Genomic DNA, 23,274 nt, shown 5'->3' with positions numbered 1-23,274 from the left:
GACAGTGCCTGATTAATCACTGTAAACAAAAGACGCGATCACTGCTGGAAATACATCTTTGATGTAATGCTTCCATCGGGATCTCGAGATCTCCTTCGGATAATCCGATTTTCAGATAATTGGTATTCGGACAATCAAGTTTCCTCTGTATAATGGCAGGTAGATTTGCTAGGGCTACTAGGGAGGATTAAACTAGTAATGTGGGGGTGAGGGGGGCGATTGCACGGGGTGGGGGGGGGGGGGCGTGTTGGTGGTTGAGGGGGTTGGGACCCAGGGAGATAGTGAGGAAAGAGATCGACCTGAGACTGGTATAGTTGGGAGAAGGAGCGAGTCAAACAATCAGGGCAGGCAGGGACAAAGCAGAGAACAAGTAGGACTGATAAATTAAACTGCATTTACTTCAATGCAAGGGGACTAACGGGGAAGGCAGATGAACTCAGGGTGTGGTTAGGGACGTGGGACCGGGAAATCATAGCAATTACAGAAATGTGGTTCAGGGATTGACAGAACTGGCAGCTTAATGTTCCAGGATACAAATGCTATAGAAAGGATAGAAAGAAAGGCAAGAGAGGAGGGGGAGTGGTGTTTTTGATAAGGGATAGCTGTAGTTAGTGAGGATATTCCTGGAAATACGTCCAGGGAGGTTATTTGGGTGGAACTGAGAAATAAGAAAGGGATGATCACATCATTGGGATTTATTATGGAACCCCTCATACTCAGCGGGAAATTGAGAAACAAATTTGTAAGGAGGTTTCAGTGGTGGCACGGTGGCACAGTGGTTAGCACTGCTGCCTCACAGCGCCTGAGACCCGGGTTCAATTCCCAACTCAAACGACTGACTGTGTGGAGTTTGCACGTTCTCCCCGTGTCTGCGTGGGTTTCCTCCGGGTGCTCCGGTTTCCTCCCACAGTCCAAAGATGTGCGGGTCAGGCGAATTGGCCATGCTAAATTGCCCGTAGTGTTAGGTAGGGGTAAATGTAGGGGTACGGGTGGGTTGTGCTTCGGCGGGTCGGTGTGGACTTGTTGGGCCGAAGGGCCTGTTTCCACACTGTAAATCTAATCTAATCTAATCTAATCTGTAAAAATAATAGAGTGGTCATGGTAGGAGATTTTAAGTTTCCAAACATAGACTGAGACTGCCATAGTATTAAGGATGTAGATGGAGAGGAATTTGTTAAGTGTGTACAAGACAATTTTCTGATTCAGTATGTGGATGTACCTACGAGAGAAGGAGCAAAACTTGACCTACTCTTGGGAAATAAGGCAGGGCAGGTGACTGAGGTGTCAGTGGGGGAGCACTTTGGGGCCAGCAACCATAATTGTACTGGTTTTAAAATAGTCATGGAAAAGGATAGACCTGATCTAAAAGTTGAAGTTCTAAATTGGTGTAAGGCTAATTTTGACGATATTTGACAAGAACGTTCAAAAGCTGATTGGGGGCAAATTTTCGCAGGTAAAAAGACGGTTGGAAAATGGGAAGCCTTCAGAAATGAGATAATGAGAGTCCAGAGGCAGTATAATCTTTTTAGGGTGAAAGAAAAGGCTGGTGGATGTAAGGAATGCTGGATGATGAGAGAAATTGAGGGTTTGGTTAAGCATAAAAAGGAAACATATATCAGGTCTAGACAGTATAGATCAAGTGAATCCTTAGAAGAGTATAAAGGTGGTAGAAGTATACTTGAGAAGGAAATCAGGAGGGCAAAAAGAGGACAAGAGATAACTTTGGCAAATAGAGTTAAGGAGAATCCAAAGGGTTTTTACAAATACATGAAAGACAAAAGGGTAACTAGGGAGTGAATAAGGCCCATCAAAGATCAGCAAGGTAGCCTTTGTGTGGAGCTGGAGGAAATGGGGGAGATACTAAACGAGTATTTTGTATCAGTGTTTACTGTGGAAAAGGACATGGAAGATATAGAATGTAGGGAAATAGATGGTGACATCTTGAAAAATGTCTATATTACAGAGGAGGATGTCTTGAAATACATAAAGATGGATAAATCCCCAGGACCTGATCAGGTGTATCCGAGAACTCTGTGGGAAGCTAGAGAAGTGATTGCTGGGCCTCTTGTTGAGATATTTTTTTAGATTAGATTACTTACAGTGTGGAAACAGGCCCTTCGGCCCAACAAGTCCACACCGACCCGCCGAAGCGCAACCCACCCATACCCCTAACCCAACACTATGGGCAATTTAGCATGGCCAATTCACCTGACCCGCACATCTTTGGACTGTGGGAGGAAACCGGAGCACCCGGAGGAAACCCACGCAGACACGGGAGAACGTGCAAACTCCACACAGTCAGTCGCCTGAGGTGGGAATTGAACCCAGGTCCCTGGCGCTGTGAGGCAGCAGTGCTAACCACTGTGCCACCGTGCCGCCCCTTTGTATCATCGATAGTCACAGGTGAGGTGCTGGAAAGACTGGAGGTTGGCTAACTGGTGCCACTGTTTAAGAAAGGTGATAAGGACAAGCCAGGGAACTATAGACCAGTGAGCTTGACGTCAGTGGTGGGCAAATTGTTGAAGGGAATCCTGAGGGATAGGATTTACATGCATTTGGTAAGCCAAGGACTGATTAGGGATGTCAACATGGCTTTGCATGTGGGAAATCCTATCTCATGAACTTGATTTCATTTTTTAAAAAGCAACAGAGAGGATTGATGAAGACAGAGCGCTGAACATTATCTATATGGACTTTAGTAAGGTGTTCGACACGGTTCCCCATGGGAGACTAGTTAGCAAGGTTAGATCTCATGGCATACAGGAGAACTAATCATTTGGATACAGAACTGGCTCAAAGGTAGAAGACAGAAGATGGTGGTGGAGGGTTGTTTTTCAGACTGGAGGCCTGTGACCAGTGGAGTGCCACAAGGTTCAGTGTTGGGTCCATTGCTTTTCGTCATTTATGTAAAATATTTGGATGTGAACATAGGAGGAATAGTTAGTAAGTTTGCTTATGACACCAAAATTGGAGGGGTAGTGGACAGCAAAGAAAGTTACCTCAGAGTACAGCGAGATCTCGATCAGATGGGCCAATGGGCTGAGGAGTAGCAGATGAAGTTTAATTTAGATAAATGCGAGGTATTACATTTTGGAAAAAAACAAATCCTAGAAGGACTTATATACTTAGTGGTAAGGTCTGAGGGAGTGTTGTTGAGCAAAGAAACCTTGGAGTGCAGATTCTTAGCTCCTTGAAAGTAGAGTTGCAGGTAGGAGGATAGTGAAGAAGGCATTTGGTATGTTTTCCTTTATTGGTCAGAGCATTGAGTACAGGAGTTGGGAGGTCATGTTGCGGCTGTTCAGGGCATTGGTTAGGCCACTTTTGGAATATTGCGTGCAATTCTGGTCTCCTTCCTATCGGAAGGATGTTGTGAAAACTTGACAGGGTTCACAAAAGATTTACAAAGGTGTTGCCTGTGTTTGAGGATTTGAGCTACAAGGGGAGGTTGAATAGGCTAGGGCTGTTTTCCCTGGAGCGTCAGAGGCTGAGGGGTGACCTTTAGAGTTTTATAAGGTCTTGAAGGGCGTGGATAGGATAAATAGACAAGGTCTTTTCCCTAGGGTGGGGGAATCCAGAACTAGAGGGCATAGGTTTAGGGTGAGAGGGGAAAGATATAAAAAAGACCTAAGGGGAAACCTTTTCATGAAGAGGGTGGTACGTCTATGGAATGAGCTGCGAGAGGAAGTGGTGGAGGCTGGTACAATTGCAACATATAAAAGGCATCTAGATGGGTATATGAATAAGAAGGGTTTGGAAGGATAGGGGCCAGGTGCTGGCAAGTGGGACTAGATTAGGTTGGGATATCTTGTCAGCATGGATGAGTTGGACCGAAGGGTCTGTTTTCATGCTGTACATCTCTATGACTCTATATTCAGAGGTCCAGAAGTAGGAGGCATAGACTGAGAATTAAGCAATTCGGGCGAGATGTTAACAAGCACTTCCACACACAAAGGGTGGTAGAATGTTGGAACACTCATCCACAAGTGGCAGTGGTTGCTGGATCAGTTGTTAGTTTTAAATCTGAGGTAGATATATTTTTATTAAGCAAAGAAATTAAGGGATATGGACCTAAGGTGGGTGTGTAGCATTAGACTATAGATCAGCCATAATTTCATTAAATGCTGGAGCAGATTTGAGAGGCTGAATGGCCTACTCCTGTTCCTATGATCTTGTATAGCCCTCGCTGGATCTGGAGAAAATCTCAGAGGATAAGCCATTCATTTTATCTAGAAACATTTACATCATCTGGCACTTGAACCTATTCTGACTAATCGTGAGGTACCTCATGCAAATGCTTGTTCAAGAGCTGGATCTTGCTCCCTCCAGTTACCTTGGAGAGAGTCAGTATAGGTAGCAGCAGCGACTCATTCGTGGCTGTCATTTGGAAGGTTGTAATTCAAATGCCACTCTATTGCCATGAAAGCAAAGTCAAAGCTGACATTTCCTGCACTCCAGACAGAGGCACGGACTTTCAGAGTAGACGTTAAACCAACACTGCAACAGGGGCTACACTTTAAAAGTGCTTCATTGATTGTAAAATGTTTTGAGATATTTGGTGATCTCAGATTTGTTGCTTTTGGGATTGTACCTGTCCTGTGAACAAGTTCATTCCTGAACAGCGCTACACTTTGAAAGTATTTAATTGGTTGTAAAACAGCCTGAAGTCATGGTGGATGCTTACTAAATACATGTCCTTAGCTTTTACCGAAATTGCACTGTGTGTGTCTTTTGATTGGTTCCGAGGCTGCATTTTCTTTTGCTTTAGCTTCATAATCCATGGCAACAATTTCTTGGACAGCTTCCCAGATTCATTTCTTAGGCAATTGAAGAGGAGAGTGTTTGTGGCAACAAGCGCTAAGTGAATTCTAACTTATTTGTCTCAATGGGGATGGAGCCTTTTGCGAATGTCTTTCACATTCGGCTATTCCTCGGATTTCCATGTTTTAATTTTGTAATTTATTAGGTTTTCTGATGTACGTTTACACTGTAACATCAGTAGCAGCAACATGAACCTATTTTTAAAAAAAACTTTTAAGGTTAGAAGAGGTCCCAAGGCTCTTTTTAACAGCAACTAGAGTTACTTTAAACCCAGCAATTTAAGGCTGAATATGATCACACGAATACAGATGCACAGGATTAGGCAGTGTTACTTTGCCACAGACACGTCATTCAAATTCCATTGTTTGAATTAAACATGAGCTTGAGATAAGAAACAAGCTGTAAAGTAAAAGTGATGAGCCTGAATCCCATGCACAATCTGAAGTGTTGTCCATAAAGCAAGTTAAGAATTCAAAGAATCCTTTAATGCTGAGGTTTAGCCTGTCCAGTTATTCCCACTCTTTCCTTCTGCAGCCCTGCAAATTCTTCCCTTCAATTTACCCAATTTCTTCTAATCTGCTTCCATGATTATTTTAGGCAGTTCTTAGTACATCGTATCCTCTTGGTACATTAAATATTTTCCTTCTGTTGGCTCTGACTTTTTCAGTCAATTATACTAAATCTCCATCCTCTCGGTGCTGACCACCTGCCACTCATATTTTATACACAAAGTGCTTCAAATTATTCCATTAACTTGGAATAATAACTCCATCAAATTTTCCTTTAGCCTTCTGTACTTCGCAAGAAACCTGTCTAGCTTTGCTACTAAATCCCTTGTACTATTCTCGTATATCTTCTCAGCACCTTCCTGAGTCCTTAAACTTCTTCCTGAAGTGCCCCTAATTAGATCCGAGTGGAATTGTATACAAGTTACTTGCAGCTTGCTTGCTGGTTACAGAGCTGTCATGAGTCCTGTGTCGACTCTCTTTGAGAAACTTGACTCCATTTTGTACAGCATCCTACAGCATGGTCAAAGACCCAAGGAATGGAAGTCCCACCAGAGTGGGAGAGTGAAGCAGAAGTTGGCAGCTCTTCTGTACTCAGCCTCTGAGGACCTGTTGGCTGCCACGATTACTACGCCTACCTGAAGCATAAAAGTGCTCTATTCACATTGCAACAGAGATGTCAGTGGAAACTGATCAAAGGTTAATGGCCCCCTCAGTTTCATGATTCCACAAAAGCTATTGTGACACTTCACCATTAGGAGATGAGACAAATATGCATACATGATTCTGAGTTAAAATTGACTTGTTCAATTTGCTTTTGATGAAATGATCAAGATATGAAATATTTAGGCTGAATCCAGCTATTCCCTCTGACAGTTTTCGATGTGCAGTATGATGTAGATTTTATTTTACATTTAATCTCAATGTCCAACAAGAAATAATCTTCACTTTGTCGGAAGAGAAACTAAAGTCACAAAGTGTTATCCAGGTATTGATTGCTTATGTAAAACACCTATGATTGCCTTATCTGTCTTTGAGTGGACAACTGATGAATCCTTGTAAATAAAACATAAGATCTAAGGAATAGGGACAAAGCAGGAAGTGTTAACTTTTGATGATCGGATAATCTGAGCGATATTAGATCAATCATCAGTTTGTTACACATTTCACCTAGCTGTTCTGTGTATTGATTTTAATGCAAAGAACAATTGAGAGAGGTAACCCAAGTGGCCAAACTAATGCTGACTATTTTAACCTATTGAGTGAAGTTTTCCCCTTCTGAGTTATCTTGACATGACCAAAATGAGAAGTCTTGTCAGCTTTAAATAGATGTATACATTTCACCTTAGTACACCAGGCATGGAATTTTAATTCTTGCCTTTAAAAGATTAGTGCTATGTACAGGATATGTATTCTGACTTAATGAATTGTTACATTATCTATTCTATTTCTGCAACCCAGGCATGATGATGATTTAAGGTAAGCTAATTATTTGAATTCTTTTTAGTCATTATCATCGTGTTCTACTTGGACCTTTCCTAAGTCACAAAATCTTCTTGAAATATTCTTTTCAAAGTAAGAAATATTTCATTAGACACATGATGGTTGGTAATTAATTGTGAAAAAGATGAGTGCCCACACATGGTGTTGAATGTTGGCAGGCAATGCCAATATGGAGGATATACAGTCAATTAGTTTATCAGAGAATTTTCCTGGCAAAAAATAAGTAATGTGAGATATTTTCAATATCCTGTAGTTCATGAAAAATGTAAGTTAAATTTAATTAGATAACCCTCTTGAATCTTACAGCAATAGGTTTTTTTGTATCAAAAATTGCTTAAAAGAGTTTTGCTTTGCTAAGATGTTGCATGGTTCAAAATTGACCTTCCAGGAAATTTTGTTTTTAGATTAGATTAGATTACTTACAGTGTGGAAACAGGCCCTTCGGCCCAACAAGTCCACACCGACCCGCCGAAGCGAACCCCACCCATACCCCTACATATACTCCTTACCTAACACTACGGGCAATTTAGCATGGCCAATTCACCTGACCCGCACATCTTTGGACTGTGGGAGGAAACTGGAGCACCCGGAGGGAACCCACGCAGACACGGGGAGAACGTGCAAACTCCACACAGTCAGTCGCCTGAGGCGGGAATTGAATCCAGGTCCCTGGCGCTGTGAGGCAGCAGTGCTAACCACTGTGCCACCGTGCCGCTTTCAAATACTTTCAAATTCTGTCTTCCAGCAGCCATCCGGGTTTGTATTTATGTCCTTGTTTGCATTCTGTCTGCTGTTTATTTCCTGATTGACTTTGGTTCCCTGCTTCATTAAAATGCCAGAGACCATTTTAATCTGTGTTGTTCCTTTCCTCTGGACCTTATATCATCTAAAAAGGGAATTGAATGGTTGAAAATGAGGAATATAAAACAGGTGCAGGGAGATGTCTGGCTTAAGTGAGCTAAGCATAGATGTTTCTCCAGCTGAAAAGCCAGTAGCAGCACAAATATGAATACCAATGGATGAGTCCTGTGCCATCATTTTGACAATCCCACATCTGGGTTGAAGGCAATGACAGAGAATGGAAATGTACATTAACCAACAAAATTGAACATGTAGGAGTGATTAGGAAAATGTGTGATTGTTAATTAGCAACAGCTTGTTATCTTCTAATAGTGATAAATTCATGAAAATGGTGCCTCAAATAAAGTGTTACGGCTGTTTCCATGGTACCGTCTCTGAGGTGCAAGAAATGGTGAGCTGTGATACATGGGGAGGGAAGAAAATAATTGATGCCTGAAGATGAAGGACGAACAAAGTGAGAAGAAGCGAAAAGAGCTACGCAGCCATGAGCTGGAGAACCACCATTCAAATTCCTGGAGGATGTGTGCAACTTTGTTTGCTGCAGAGCCTGTTACAAAATGAAACATGGTTGTGGTTGTTTTTAAAGGAACTGCTCATGAGAAAGGTGTTGAGAAAAATTAACTAAAAATAATTGAAGTACTGGAAATCATGTCAAATCATGGTGGCAGTGTGATAACATACATGTGTCACCCTTAGCAAAGAAAGTTAAAAATTGCACAACACCAGATTATAGTCCAACAGGTTTAATTGGAAGCACACTAGCTTTCGGAGCGACGCTCCTTCATCAGGTGATGAAGGAGCGTCGCTCCGAAAGCTAGTGTGCTTCCAATTAAACCTGTTGGGCTATAACCTGGTGTTGTGTGATTTTTAACTGTGTACACCCCAGTCCAACACCGGCATCTCCAAATCATTAGCAAAGAAACAATGCTTAATGAGAGCAGTTCCCCTTTCATGTTGTTTTGATATTTTATGATTGAAATGCTGCAGAGAGCCTTCAAGTTTAATAAGGACATGAATTGGAGCAAGAGTAGGCCATTTGCTCTGTCACCTTTGCTTTGCCATTCTGGTACATTTGTGACCGACCTTCTACCTCATCCTCATTTTCATCTTCCTACATTATCTCCATGATGTTTAATTCCCTGATTATCCAAAAACGTCTTGATCTGTGACTTAGAATAATTCAGCAGCTTATGCGCCATGAGTTAGTAATGAGTTGAAAAATATGACCTATGACTGACTTGACTGAATAAGCTGGTGCTGTTTACCCTGGAGCATCAGAGGCTGAGGGATGACCTTATAGAGGTTTATGAAATCATGAGGCGCATGGATAGGATAAATAGACAAGGTCTTTTTCCAAGGGTGGTGGAGTCCAGAAGTAGAGGGCATAGGTTTAGGATGAGAGGGGAATTATTTAAAAGGGACCTAAGGGACAACTTTTTCACACAGATGGTGGTGCGTGTATGGAATGAGCTGACAGGGAAGTGGTGGAGGTTGGTATATTTACAAAGGCAGCTGGATGGGTATATGAATAGGAAGGGTTTAGAGAGATATGGAGCAAGTGCTGTCAAATTGGACTAGATTAGTTTAGGATATCTGGCCGGCATGAAGGGTTGTGCCAAAGGGTCTGTTTCTATCCTGTACAACTTTGTGATTTGTATTGCTGTCAACAAAATTGATTTTTAAAACAGTAACCCTCTAAATTCTGGTGAAGCTGCAGTATCACATTCTGATGGTAACAGTACCAGAACATTGGCATGAATAACATGGAATCAAAGTCAATATCAGACAATACATTACTAGAGTTTGCTATTAACATTTTCAATTTTGCTATGTTCTTGAACTTGTAGTTCTTTGATATAATTATTGTCTAGCTATCACCCATTGTTAATAGCTAACCTGAGAATGCAACTTTTAAAAAAAGGTTTTGTGATTTACACATGAAAGAAGTGAAACTATCATGGTATTCAAACAGATGAAAGACTCAACAGACAATCAAGGTATTTTTCAATGTATAATTTTAGCTACATCACACTGTAAATGTTTGCTATAAATTCTGTGTCTTAGGATTGAGTCCTCCACTATCACCTGATGAAAGAGCGACGTTCCGAAAGCTAGTGTGCTTCCAATTAAACCTGTTGGACTATAACGTGGTGTTGTGTGTTCTTTGATATATGGGAACATCACTGTCAGTTTAGTCACATTGTCCCCATTTTGAAGGGCACTCTTCATTATTACCAGCTAGCTCAAGCTGAAATTCCAAACTACTATCAGTTTACTTATCTAAGCCTTTGTTTTTGTCTCTCTTATCATTAATTCAAGATATGATGTTAAAATTTTGCATTCATTAATATCAATTTATGACAATAAAACACATTTTTAAAGCTTCTATGATGGACAATATCCTTATATGTCACACATGTATTATGCTGTTTCTTTGTTCCGCATTCGTACATTGGGAGTCAGTTAGCTCAGTTGGCTGAATGGCTGATTTGTGATACAGAGTGATGCCAACAGCATGGGTTCAATTCCTGTAGTGGCTAAAGTCACCATGAAGATACTATCTTCTTAACATCCACCCTTCACCGTTTACTTGAGGTGTGGTGAACATTCCATTCAAATTCACCACTAGTCCTCCCTCCCTCCCTCCCTTTAATGACATGGCAGCCGTGTGGTCCTCTGGGACTATGGCGACTTTACCAGTTCTTATATGTGATGTAAATGTTATCTGAGCATTTGTTATCTTTCTGTGGTTCCCCATGAGCTGAGTGGATTGTTAGCTATTTCAGAGGGCAGACAGCGTTGAACCACATTGCTGTGGAGCAGGGACAGGGACAGAAATCATAGGCCCTTATGCCGATTGCCACCCAGCTCGTGGTCTAAAAACAGCAGGCCCATCACTGACCCGAACACCACCAGGCCTCCAGATACAGGTGTCTGATGTCCACCAACTGTCCGGGCCCTAGGCCAGTCCAGGTACTTTCCCTGAAGGGCGTTTGTTTTTATTCATTCACAGGACAAGGGCATTGCTGGTAAGACCAGCATTTATTGCCCATCCCTAATTGCCCAGAGGGCAGTTAAGTGTCAACCATGTTGCTGTGGATCTGGAGTCACATGTAGGCCAGACCAAGTAAGAATGGCAGTTTCCTTGTCTAAAGGACATTAATGAACCAGATGGGTTTTTCTGACAATTGATAGTTTTAAGTTCTATCTGCTGCTATGTTGGAATGTGAACCATGTGCCAAAGAACATTTAGCTAGTTCCTTGGCTTATTAATCCAGAGATGTACATTTACACTACCGCCTCTCCATTACAACAAAGGCACCTTGTTTAAATAACTGTTAGTGGCAGCTGAAGTGGGAGCACACTGTATTTTTAAATGTGGTCCAATCTATACAATTCAAGGTTAATTTTTGCACTAAACGTTTTGAATCCTTTGGATAAAACAAAGCGCATGAAGTATAGTTATGTGGAAATATAGCAGAAGATATTTTGCCATGACAACAAATCATAACTTAAAAAGATGGAATTCACTGACTGCTGAAATATTCCCTGTTTGCACCCCTAAATGTTACACTTTTCAGGATATCAAGGACACTTCAAAGAGAGAGGTTTCAAAAGGTAGAGCTGAAAGACAGTCTGATTACCTCCTCCCCTATGGGCTATATTTCGCATTGTGGATATGAGTTGGAAGATATGTTTGTGTTTTAACCTCCAATGTTATAAGAAACAAGGGGTAAAATCAAACTACAACCCCTGATGTGTGTGTTAATGGGTTGATGGAATACTGTGGATTCGCTGTGAAGGTCACAGCTTGACAACAGCACTCTTGTTCTACAGGTAAAAGTAAAAGATACTCATATTCCAAGCAATGTGAGCCAGTTGACAGGCCAGTCACCATAAAAAAGGAAACAAGAGAGAAAAAAAATCAGCGAACCTGCAAAACTAATAATATTGAAATTAACTGCTCAACTATTAATGTCAACATTACCTGTATTATCTAACATATGGGTGGCACAGTGGCTTTAGTGGTTAGTGCTGCTGCCTCACAGCGCCAGAGACCCAAGTTCAAATCCATCTTGGGTGATTGTGTGGAGTTTGCACATTGTCCTTATGTTTGTGTGGACTTGCACGGGTGCTCTGGTTTCTTCCCACAGTCCAAATATGGGCAGGTTGGGTGGATTGGCCGTGCTGAAATTGTCTGTATTTTCCAAGTGTTGCTCGGCACTAGAAGATCCTCCGGCAACACTAAACAATTGGATAAGTCTGTCATCATGAAGTTTGAATGGTGGTCAGGGCTTAAAAATAAGTTGCTGGAAAAGCGCAGCAGGTCAGGCAGCATCCAAGGAGCAGGAGAATCGACGTTTCGGGCATAAGCCCTTCTTCAGGAATGAGGAAGGTGTGCCAAGCAGGCTAAGATAAAAGGTAGGGAGGAGGGACTTGGGGGAGGGGTGTTGGGAATGCGATAGGTGGAAGGAGGTTAAGGTGAGGGTGATAGGCCGGAGAGGGGGTGGGGGCTGAGGGTTGGGACAGAATAAAAGTGGGGGGAGGGGAAATGAGGAAGCTGGAGAAATCTGCATTCATCCCTTGTGGTTGGAGGGTTCCTGGGCAGAAGATGAGTCACTCTTCCTCCAGGCATCGTGTTGCCATGGTCTGGTGATGGAGGAGGCCAAGACGTGCATGTCCTTGGCGGAGTGGGAGGGGGAGCTAAAATGTTCAGCCACGGGGCAGTTGGGTTGGTTGGTTTGGTTGTCCCAGAGGTGTTCTCTGAAACGTTCCGCAAGTAGGCGGCCTGTCTCCCCAATGTATAGGAGGCCACATCGGGTGCAGCGGATGCAGTAAATGATGTGTGTGGAAGTGCAGGTGAATTTGTGGCAGATATGGAAGGATCCCTTGGTGCCTTGGAGGGAAGTAAGGGGGGAGGTGTGGGCGCAAGTTTTGCATTTCTTGCGGTTGCAGGGAAAGGTGCCGGGAGTGGATGTTGGGTTGGTGGGGGGTGTGGATCTGACAAGGGAGTACAGCCCAGACCTACAGAGGTAGAAGCAGTAGCACTGTTCTCCATTCCCACCCAAAAACACAGGAAATTGGTGCACCAACTGTACCACTTAAAAGTCGCACGCGTTGCTGGGAAATAAACCGTGATTGCCGATGCCCTGTTCTGAATCCAGACACCATAACAGCTCGGAGCAGAAGTAGGCCATTCAGCCCCCTCAAGCCTGCTTTGCTTTTCAAAAAGATCATGGCTTATCTAGCACTCTTCAAGTCCACTTTCTTACGTTTTCCACATGACCCTTGATTCCGCGCCTGATCTCAAGAATCTTTCAATCTCAGCCTTAAATATACACAAGGACTCTGTCCCCACAGCTCCCCAAAGCCATTTAACTCTCTGAGAGAAGGAATTCCTTCTCATTTCAGTCTCAAACTGGAACCCTTTTATTCTGAGATTATGCCCTCCAGTCCTAGAGTCTCCCATGAGGTAAAGCATCCTCTCAGCATTTACCCAGTCAAGCCCCTTGAGAATCTGGTATATTTCAATGAGATCACCTCTCATTCTTCTAAACCTCAATGAGTAGACTCCCAATCTGTTTAGCCTCTGCTTGTAAGACAGTCCCTCCATACCATGGATCATCCTGGTGAACCATTTTTTGAATTGCCACCAATGAAATGATATCTTTCCCTTAAATAAGGGGACCAAACCTGCTCAGAGGCCTCCAGGTGTGGTTTCACCAGCACCTGTATAGTCGCAGGAAGACTTCCCACCCTTGTATTCCAATACCCTTTAAATAAGGGCCAACATTCTATTATTTCAGAGAGATCCAGTTAGAATTCAAAATATATTATTGATCAAAGCTTGGAAAATGAATGACATGAAAATGCTTGATTTTTTTTCTTTCCTTTTACATCAAAATGGGAATAGATCTGATCGTCATTAGGAATTGTCATTACAATGGGTCATAACCCTGAATTATGTGCAGACAACTTGAAGTTTTGAATAAGAATTTTTTCTTTTAAAAAATGACAAAAACTGCAAGCCTGGCCAATATTTTACCTTCAAGGATGGAATTCACTGGCTGCTGAAAGATCATTACTATGAATTCTTGGAACATCACACCTTCTAGGTTACTGAGGATTCTTCAAAAGGAGCAACTTCAAACTGCAGACGTACAAGGCAATCTAATTTCCTCCTCTCAGCAGGAAAGCTTCTCCTCTGGGTTATATTCCAAACTGTGGACGTGAATCAAAAGACGTGTTTTGTTTCCCCTTCCAGGAATCCGCAAAGAAAGGATTATAAGCAGCTGCAAGTCTTGGTCTCTGTGTTGTCAGTAGCTGATGTGCTTGTGAGGACTCACTTCTATGAAGTTCACAGCTTGAGGACAGCCATTTGACACCTCTGCACTGCAGGTACAAAGGAAAGATAGTCTCCTGCTCTGAGTGCTGACAGCAGGACAAAAAGATTTCAGCTAATTTGCAAGCCCAAGAATCTCAAAGTTGACTGCTCAACTATCAATGTCAGTGTGATTATTATCACCCAGTTGGCATTCAAGGAAACCTGAAACTGATCTCTCTTTTTTAAACTAACTTCTCATTTCAAATCTCTCTGTGTGTTGTTATTACTTAATTTCTTATTTAGTAACTCATGAATTTGTTCTTTCTTTAACTTAAGATTGGCTCTTAAGTAAATGAGCTCCTTTTCAACTGGAAATTCTTTTGTTCTGGTTAAAGGTATTGACCAGGGAAGGGATCTGTTTGAGTTCACCTTGTTGCACTCTACCTAAGGGCTTGGTGAATGAAGAATGGGAGCCACTTCATCCTTTTTGATCCAGGAATATATGAATGTGGGGTATCCTGCCTGGAAACGTAAATATAATTTGCTTGGGGACTGGTCTTAGCAATTTGTTGATGATCTGAATTGAACAACATTGAATTCAGAAGTGCATCAGAGTGGGAGTCGTAAAGCATACCAGCATATGGTATGTTCCAAGGTGGTGGAAGAGGAGGTTAACTAAACCCTGGGCTTGTCTGCTCCTGTTGGCTTTCATTTTTTTTCTTCTTTCTATCCTTTAGTTCTGTTTGTTTTATTTTGCCTTTGTCTGCACTTTCTTTTCTTTAAGTTCAGAGAGACACAGGTGAAGGAAGAGGCCTCAGGGAGCTGTGGCAGCAACACCAGGACAAGCTAGACATGGCTCCACCCCAGCCCAGGGTCTCTCGAGGAGCAGGCCTCTGGCTGACTCCCCAAACTGGACCTGAAGACTAGACTGAGGCTCAAGGTCCACAGCTAGGCCCAGACGCCTGAAGAAGGAGAAGTGGCAGTTTTGGCACAGCATGGCATGGTGTTTGTGTCTCGGTGTGGAGGTCTCATTCCCCATGTGGAGGTCATCATCTTTCAGGTATCCCATTGGCCTGTCAGGTGGTCTCGTCCAGGAGTGGCTGTCTCAGCCTGACATGGCAATCGTGTTCACCCTAAGCTTGCGGCCTAGTATTCCACTGACCCAGCATAGCAGTCTTGTCCTGGCTATGTCTTCAGGGTATTCCGTCATTCCTTAGTCGGCTTTCCCTGAGCCCAGGAACCATTAACTGAACTGTGGTGAACTTGGAGTTAATTTTACCTTCTTTATTATTATGCATGACTTTTGTCATTGACATAGGCGCCATGGTAGGGCGACTTATAAAGATTTCACTGTATTTTTCATGTAAAAGTACACATGACATGACAATAAATTTCTATTCATAAATGTGAAATTTCTGACTATTTTTTTTTGCTAGCAAGGCAATTTTAATGTTATAATTTCTTGTAACCTGTCACTGTTATATACTTACTTCAGTTTTACGTTTAGTTGTTTGAGGAATATGTCTAAATTTTGGTTCAAAATTGGTGTAGATATGTGACGGATTTCTTTGTCCAAAGTGTCCAAATTTCTGTGACATCTTGAAACCATTTTTGAAAAGGAAGCTTGTGTTTGACAGGTCAGGAACTGTGGACTGAATCCTGCTGAATAATAATAAGAAAATTGGAAGGATAGAGAAACTAGGATAATCCAGCAGTAGGGTTTGTGAAACAGTTAGAGATTGCTGAAATGGCCCAGCAATGGCTTAATGGAAAACTGGTGTGAGTGTCAACAGATGGAATGAGAGATATGGACAGGTCATAACACTTCTTACTTGAGCACATCATTCTTTGGAAAGCATTGAATTCCATTTGGTCTGATAGAACAGGTAACAGAATGGCTATAGTTATCACACTGATTTTGGGAAATTAATTTGGACCAGGCAGAACCACCTCCAGCTTTTAATAGCATGTATTTGTGATGAGTTTTCAGATAATAACCCTTAAATTCGTTAACAACCAATTGGGTATTGCAATTGGGAGACTTCAGGGTGACTCAAGATGGATGAAGAGTCCATGCCCTTCTTGTCTTGAATCGTTCTGTAATAGAGTGTGGTGCTTGAAAAGCATAGCTGATCAGACAGCATCCGAGAAGCAGCAGAATCGACATTTCGAGCATAAGTTCTTCATCATTTTGTCACTAAGTAAATTACATAGCACGACTACACTAGTAATCCAGAGGCAGACCCTCATGGGCTTTTCCGAGGGACATGTTCAATGAGACTTGAGTGTCTTCACACACCAGTTGCTGAAAATAAGTGTGCAAGTGCAGCAAATAGTGCAGAAGGATAACCAGGAAACCATAGACCAGTGAGTCTCACGTCAGTGGTTGGGAAGCTGTTGGAGAGAATTCTTAGGAATAGGATTTATGCACATTTGGAACAACATGGTCTCCTTAGGGAGAGTCAGCATGGCTTTGTGCAGGGCAGGATATGACTTAGGAACTTGACTGAATTTTTCGAGGAGGTCACGAAGGTGATCCATGAGAGTAAAGCAATGAATGTTGTTTACGTGAATTTTAGTAAGGCTTTTGACAAGGTGCCTTGTCATAGGTTCATCTAGAAGATTAAGATGCATGAGGTCCATGGTGACTTGGCCACGTGGATTCAGAATTGGCTTGCCCATGGAAGGCCGATGGAAGGGTGGAAGGGTGTTCTTCAGGCTGGAGGTCCGCGACTGGTGGTATTCTGCAGGAATCCATTCTGGGACCATTGCTGTTTGTGATATATACATATATTTATATATGTATATATTATATATGACTTGGATGAAAATATAGATGGATGGTTTAATACGTTTGCAGACGATTTAAGTGTTGGTGGAGGTGTGGATGGTGTAGAAAGTTGTCAAAGGATACAGTGGGATATAGGTCAGTTGCAGATATGGGTGGAGAATTGGCAGGTGGAGTTTAATCCAGGTAAGTATGAGGTGCTGCACTTCGGAAGATCAAATGTTAAGGAAAAGTATACAGATAATGGCAGGGCACTGGGTTCAAGTGTGTAGCTCCCCAAAAGTGGCCATGCAACTATATAGGGTGGTAAAGAAGGCATATGGCATGCTTGCCATTATTGGTCAGGGAGTCAGGATGCCATGATGTAGCTTTATAAGACTTTGGTTAGGCCGCACTTAGAAAATTGCTTTCAATTCTGGTCGCCACATTACAGGTAGGATGAGGAGGCTTTGGAGAGGGTGTAGAAGAGCTTTCCCAGGATGCTGCCTGGATTAGAGGGTATGACCTACAAGGAAAGGCGAGAAAAACTCAGGTTGTTTTCTCTTGAGCAGCAGAATCTGTGAGGAGACTTGATAGAAATCTATAAAATTATGAGGTGCAGTTGGGTTGACGGACAGATCTTTTTCCCAGAGTTGAAATGTCAAATACAAGGGGATATGCATTTAAGATGAGAAGGGGAAAGTTAAGTGGAGATGTGAGGGGCAAGCTTTTTTTTATAGAGAATGGAAGGAGTGTGGAATGCGCTGCGAGGGGTGTTGGTGGTGGCAGGTACAATAAGAGCATTTAAAGGACTTTTAGAAAAGCACATGAATAGATTAGATTAGATTCCCTACAGTGTGGGTGAATATGCAAGGAATGGAGAGATATAGGCCACCGGCAAGCAGAAGGGATTAATTTCCTTTGGAGTCATGTTTGGGCTGAAGGGTCCATTCCTGTGCTATACTGATCCATGTTCTATGTTCTCTGTATTTTGGTCTTCATAGTGATGGGATTTGAGTATAGGAGTAAGGATGTTGTGCTACAGTTATATAAGGCATTGGCGAAACCGCACCTTGAATATTATGTGTGATTTGGGTCTCATTATCTGAGGAAAGATGCTTCTGCTGTCGAGGGAGTGCAGCAAAGTTTTAGCAAATTGATTCCTGGGATGTCAGGACTGACCTCTGAAGCAAGGTTGAGTTGTTTAGGATTGTATTCACTGGGGTTTAGAAGAATGCGAGAGGGTGATCTCCTACAAACCTGTTAAATTCTAACAGGAACAGACAGGTTAGATTCAGGAAAGATGTTCCAGATAGTGGAGGAGTCCAGAACCAGAGGTTATAGCTTAAAGATAAGGGGGTGAACCATTTAGGACTAAGTTGAGGAGAAATCTCTTCATCCATAGAACCTGTGGAATTCACTACCACAGAAAGTGATTGAGGTCAAAACATATGTTTTGAAGAAGGATAAATATAACGCTTGTGGCTAAAAGAATCAAGGAATATGGGGGATGGCAGGATTAGGGTATTGAGCTCGATTATCAGCCAAGACCATATTGAATGGGGGGGGGGGTAGGTCTTAGGGGTCGAATGGCCTACTCCTGCTCCAGTCTTCTATGTTTCTATATTTTGTAATCTGATTGCCAAAAAAAATCCATCTTCTTCACTTGATGTCCCTGAGGGAAGGAAATCTGCTCTCTTTACAAGATCTGGCCTACATGTGACAACAATATGGTTGACTCTTATCTGCCCCATCGATTGACCGAGCAAACCAGTTGGTTCAAGGTCACCTCGGGAAGGGCAACAAATGCTGGCCTTGTCAGCAACATCCATGTCCCATGAAAGAATCAAGGAGGAAACCAGTTGATTGCTGTCAGGTCAAATGAACGTAACATGAATTCTAATGTGACTCTTCAGACGTTTTGTTGATGACTGCCTTACATTTAACTTCCATAAACAGGTTGATGATCTGAAAGCTAAACTGGCTGCGCAGGAAGTTGAGCTGAAGCAGAAAAATGAAGACGCTGACAAGCTGATTCAAGTAGTGGGAGTCGAAACCGAGAAGGTGAGCAAAGAAAAAGCCATTGCAGACGGGGAAGAACAGAAGGTGGCTCTCATTGCTGAGGAGGTCACCCGGACACAGAGAGACTGTGAGGAGGATTTAGCAAAAGCTGAACCTGCCCTTGTTGCTGCTCAGGAAGCACTGAACACTCTAAATAAGGTAAGAGATGAAATGAAGTCAAAAGAAGAATCGTTTGCAATCATTTGACACCTTGAATTTGGAAAAATTGTCAGGCAGAGTTTCAGTGTAAGGAGGGAAATGAATATGTAACCATTAGGAAAGACATTGGGCTCCAAGAGTGGAGTTCTACAGTTATTGACAAGTTTCAACTTGTCTGTGGAGGCACTATTCTTGAGTCCAATCAGAATTCCTGTCGTCTTGTGACCAGTTGAAGAGGCCCCATTGCTGGACAAGTTATTAACTAGTGTCCTGGCTGGAAGTATAGAAACTAATTGTCTGAGGATTCATTGATTTTTCTTTGTGGGATGTTACTGTGCAAATTGACAGACATGTTTGTATCCATATTAGCAATAATCATATTTAGGGTGTGGGTTTGCTTGCTGAGCTGTAGGTTTGATATCCAGATGTTTCATTACCTGGCTAGGTAACATCATTAGTGCCGACCTCCAAGTGAAGCAAAGCTGTTGTCTCCTGCTTTCTATTTATATGTTTGTCCTGGATGGGGTTCCTGGGGTTTGTGGTGATGTCATACCCTGTTCCTTTTCTGAGGGATTGATATATTGTATCTAAATCTATGTGTTTGTTTATGGCATTGTGGTTGGAGTGCCAACCTCAACCTGAGCTACAAACCTTCACAAACCTTGCAATATTTCAATTAACCCATCGATTATGAAGTATTTCTGGAGACCTTCAGGTTATGATAACACACAGTATAAATACACGTTCCTTATTTCTTGCGACCAAAGCATTTCAATATTCTATGGCATCTGCTTTTTGAATACTCTGGGTGAAGGAGAGATGTTCTGAATGCAGCTTTGTCTATGTGATCTAATGCACAGAGATCACTCAGTTCTGGGCAGCACAGTGGCTCAGCGATTAGCACTGCTGCCTCACAGCGCCAGGGACCTGGGCTCAAGTCCACCCTCTGGTGACTGTGTGGGGTTTGTGCATTCTCCCAGTGTGTGCATGGGTTTCCTCTAGTGCTCTAGTTTCTTCCCACAGTCCAAAGATATCCAGGTTAAGTCGATTATTTTACTTAGCACGTTGTGGGCTTCCTGAGCATTGTCTGTAGTATCCAGGAATGTGCAGGCTAGGTGGATTAGCTGTGCAGGGTTACTAGGATAGGGTAGGGTTTGGGTCGAGGTGGGATGCTCTTCAGAGGGTCAGTTTGAACTCGATGGACCAAATGGCCTGCTTCCACACTGTTGTGATTCTATGATTTAAACTTTATGATATGCTTTATGATAATACACCTTATTGTCACTTTCCAGCATCAAAACCTACAACACCAAGAATCAATAGTTGGATCAAGAGCACACACATTACGCCGTATTGTCATTTCCTTCCAATTTAGCTCAATGTCCCTCGAAGTAGGATGTAAATCCTCTCAAATCATGATTTGGAGATGCCGGTGTTGGACTGGGGTGTACAAAGTTTTGCTATAAATTCTGTGTCTTACAATTGTGTCCTCCACAACCACCTGATGAAGGAGCAGCGCTCTGAAAGCTAGTGCTTGTGTGGTTTTTACCTCTTAAATCAAGTTAAGTTATGTAATATTGTGTTTTATTTGCTGATGGGTTGGAAGTTTGATTTATTCTCCTGCACTTGGGAGGATAAAATGTAGCCTTGTTTCGGTGTTTCATCAGCTGGTGTGAAATCAATTGAATTTGATTTACAGCCCTGAGTGATTCATTGGCAGTTCATGCTAAGGGAAAAAGAACAGGTAGTTTAATCTTAAATAGCCATGGAAAAGGATCTTTGCAGTTTATAAACTATAGAATATACAATATCATTGTGGAGTGAACATTTTGATGTAGCCAACCTCATGCATGGACATACTGTACATGGTAATGTAAGCTTCCTTTTCAGTGAAAATGATTGACAAAAGCCTCCAAGGGAACCATTTTATAGGACAATGATAGCATAAAACATCAAGGACAAAATAAGGCATGAACCGTTCCACTTTTTTGGTGATATTATTAACCATGAAATAACAATTTGTTCCTCTAAATCCATCTAAAAGTCGACACTAGTTCATACACAGATCATAATGTTCAATCTTTAAGTACAATAGGTTATTACAGGATTGTAGTGAATGGCAGTGATTTTGAACCTAAACTAATTTTAGGGTTTTCAAGGTGCTACAGCGCTTAAGAAAGGATGGTCCCGGTGAAATGATTGTAAGACTCAGACATTGATTTTTGTTATTCATTGACAAGAGACACCGCTGCTTAAAATATCTTTTCACCTAACTTTTACACATTCGATGCAATGGCTTAAGTTGTATTTCTGCAACTTTTCTTATTGGGCTCAAATATTCACATTTGGTCCTAATTTTCCCCTAAAATAAGTTTGCCAAATGAGAAAAGGTTTCAGCTAGTTTAAACTAGGTCAGTTATGCAAAAATTGTCAAAAGTTTCCTGATTATTTGTTTTGTTTTGATTCCCTTAATCATGTTAGAATCAACTGCCAGAGGACACAGTGGGGATGCAGAAACTTCACAACTAACAAGCAGATAGAGATTTATTTACCACTGGGGGTTTCATTGGCTTACATCTGATGAGTCATGTTATACAAAATTCAGACTACAGCTGTCGGCTTCGAAGCAGAGCAACAAATTGATAACTCAACAACTTGACTATTAGCACTTGACTGCTAAGAAAAAAAATGCATTCAATTTTTCTTGCAACTTTGTTCTCCCTTCAGAATAATCTGACAGAATTGAAGTCCTTCGGCTCACCTCCCTCAGCTGTGACAAATGTCACAGCAGCCGTGTTGGTGCTGACAGCAGTCGGAGGCAAAGTGCCCAAGGACCGCAGCTGGAAGTCAGCGAAGGTCATGATGGCAAAGGTCGACGGGTTCCTCGATTCCCTCATCAACTTCAAGAAGGAGAACATCCACGAGAATTGCCTGAAAGCCATTCAGCCATACCTGCATGACCCAGAATTCAATCCAGAGTTTATTGCGTCCAAGTCTCTTGCTGCTGCTGGCCTTTGTTCCTGGGTTGTCAATATTGTGAAGTTTTACGAAGTCTATTGTGATGTTGAACCCAAGCGACAAGCTTTGAACAAAGCCAATGCAGAATTAGCTGCTGCCCAGGAAAAACTAGCTGTCATCAAAGCCAAGATATCTGTAAGTAGAAAGACGTGACGTGGTTTACATTGATTACTGTGGCCTTAATATGTACAGACTGCAGCAATGCATTCCTAACCAAAGAGTCATAGAGATGTACAGCATGGAAACAGACCTTTGGTCCAACCCGTCCGTACTGATCAGATACCCAACCCAATCTAATCCCACTTGCCAGCACCCGGGCCATATCCCTCCAAACCCTTCCTATCCATATACACATCCAAATGCCTCTTAAATGTTGCAATTGTACCAGCCTCCACCACTTCCTCTGGCAGCTCATTCCATACACGTACCACCCTCTGTGTGCAAAAGTTGCCCTGTAGGTCTCTTTTATATCTTTCCCCTCTCACCCTAAACCTATGCCCTCTAGTTCTGGACTCCCCAACCCCAGTGAAAAGACTTTGCCTATTTACCCTATCTATGCCCCTCATAATTTTGTAAACCTCTATAAGGTCACCCCTCAGCCTCCGATGCTCCGGGCAAAACAGCCCCAGTCTGTTCAGCCTCTCCCTGTAGCTCAAATTCTCCAACCCTTGCAATATGCTTGTGAATCTTTTCTGAACCATTTCAAGTTTCACAACATCTTTCTGATTGCTCGCAATATTCCAACAGTGGCCTAACCAATGTCCTGTACAGCTGGGTTTTTAATTAAGGCGGACAATTCATGTTGACATTAAAACTCTTGATCGTAGTATTCTTGCCATTAATAAAGGCTCATTGAAGATCTCTGTACCACATCACGGTTGCATCAAGCAGCTTACGAAATGAGAATTGCTCTTCTCGTGATTGTATCAAAAGTGTTTTAAATTTTGATGATCTGTAAAGTCCTCAGCTTTGAAATATATTTAACAGTTCAGCATTTTTTGGCCTATCCCCAGTGCCATCATACAACAGAAAAGCTTACTGTTCATTCCATTGTGTCTTGCCGGTTTTATTAATAATTTCTCTCGTGCTTTGTGAAGAAAATTGGAAAGGAATCAACTATGACTTTGACATAGACCATACCAAAGGGCTGAAAAAAATATTTAGATTAATTCAGTTACTCAGTTTAAAATGCAATTGGACTGAACAATATCAAATGTTATATCTTTTAAGTGTTTCGCAGGCTATGACTTAGTTTC

The 23,274-nt window shown here is 42.1% G+C and overlaps 1 protein-coding gene across 3 annotated transcripts in view; it reads left to right on the top strand.

Moving 5' to 3' along the window:
* LOC132827851 (dynein axonemal heavy chain 9-like) overlaps positions 1-23,274 on the top strand; it is a 504,454-nt gene that overhangs the window by 285,994 nt on the left and 195,186 nt on the right. For all 3 annotated transcript variants that reach the window (XM_060844602.1, XM_060844601.1, XM_060844600.1), the window contains 2 exons: positions 18,740-19,000; positions 21,728-22,153. In XM_060844602.1, the coding sequence (XP_060700585.1) occupies positions 18,740-19,000; positions 21,728-22,153 (687 nt within the window). The remainder of the gene's footprint in view (positions 1-18,739; positions 19,001-21,727; positions 22,154-23,274) is intronic.

The sequence above is a fragment of the Hemiscyllium ocellatum genome, chromosome 25, assembly GCF_020745735.1.
Source record: "Hemiscyllium ocellatum isolate sHemOce1 chromosome 25, sHemOce1.pat.X.cur, whole genome shotgun sequence".
Lineage (NCBI taxonomy): Eukaryota > Metazoa > Chordata > Chondrichthyes > Orectolobiformes > Hemiscylliidae > Hemiscyllium > Hemiscyllium ocellatum.
This window is presented reverse-complemented; position numbering and strand designations above follow the sequence as displayed.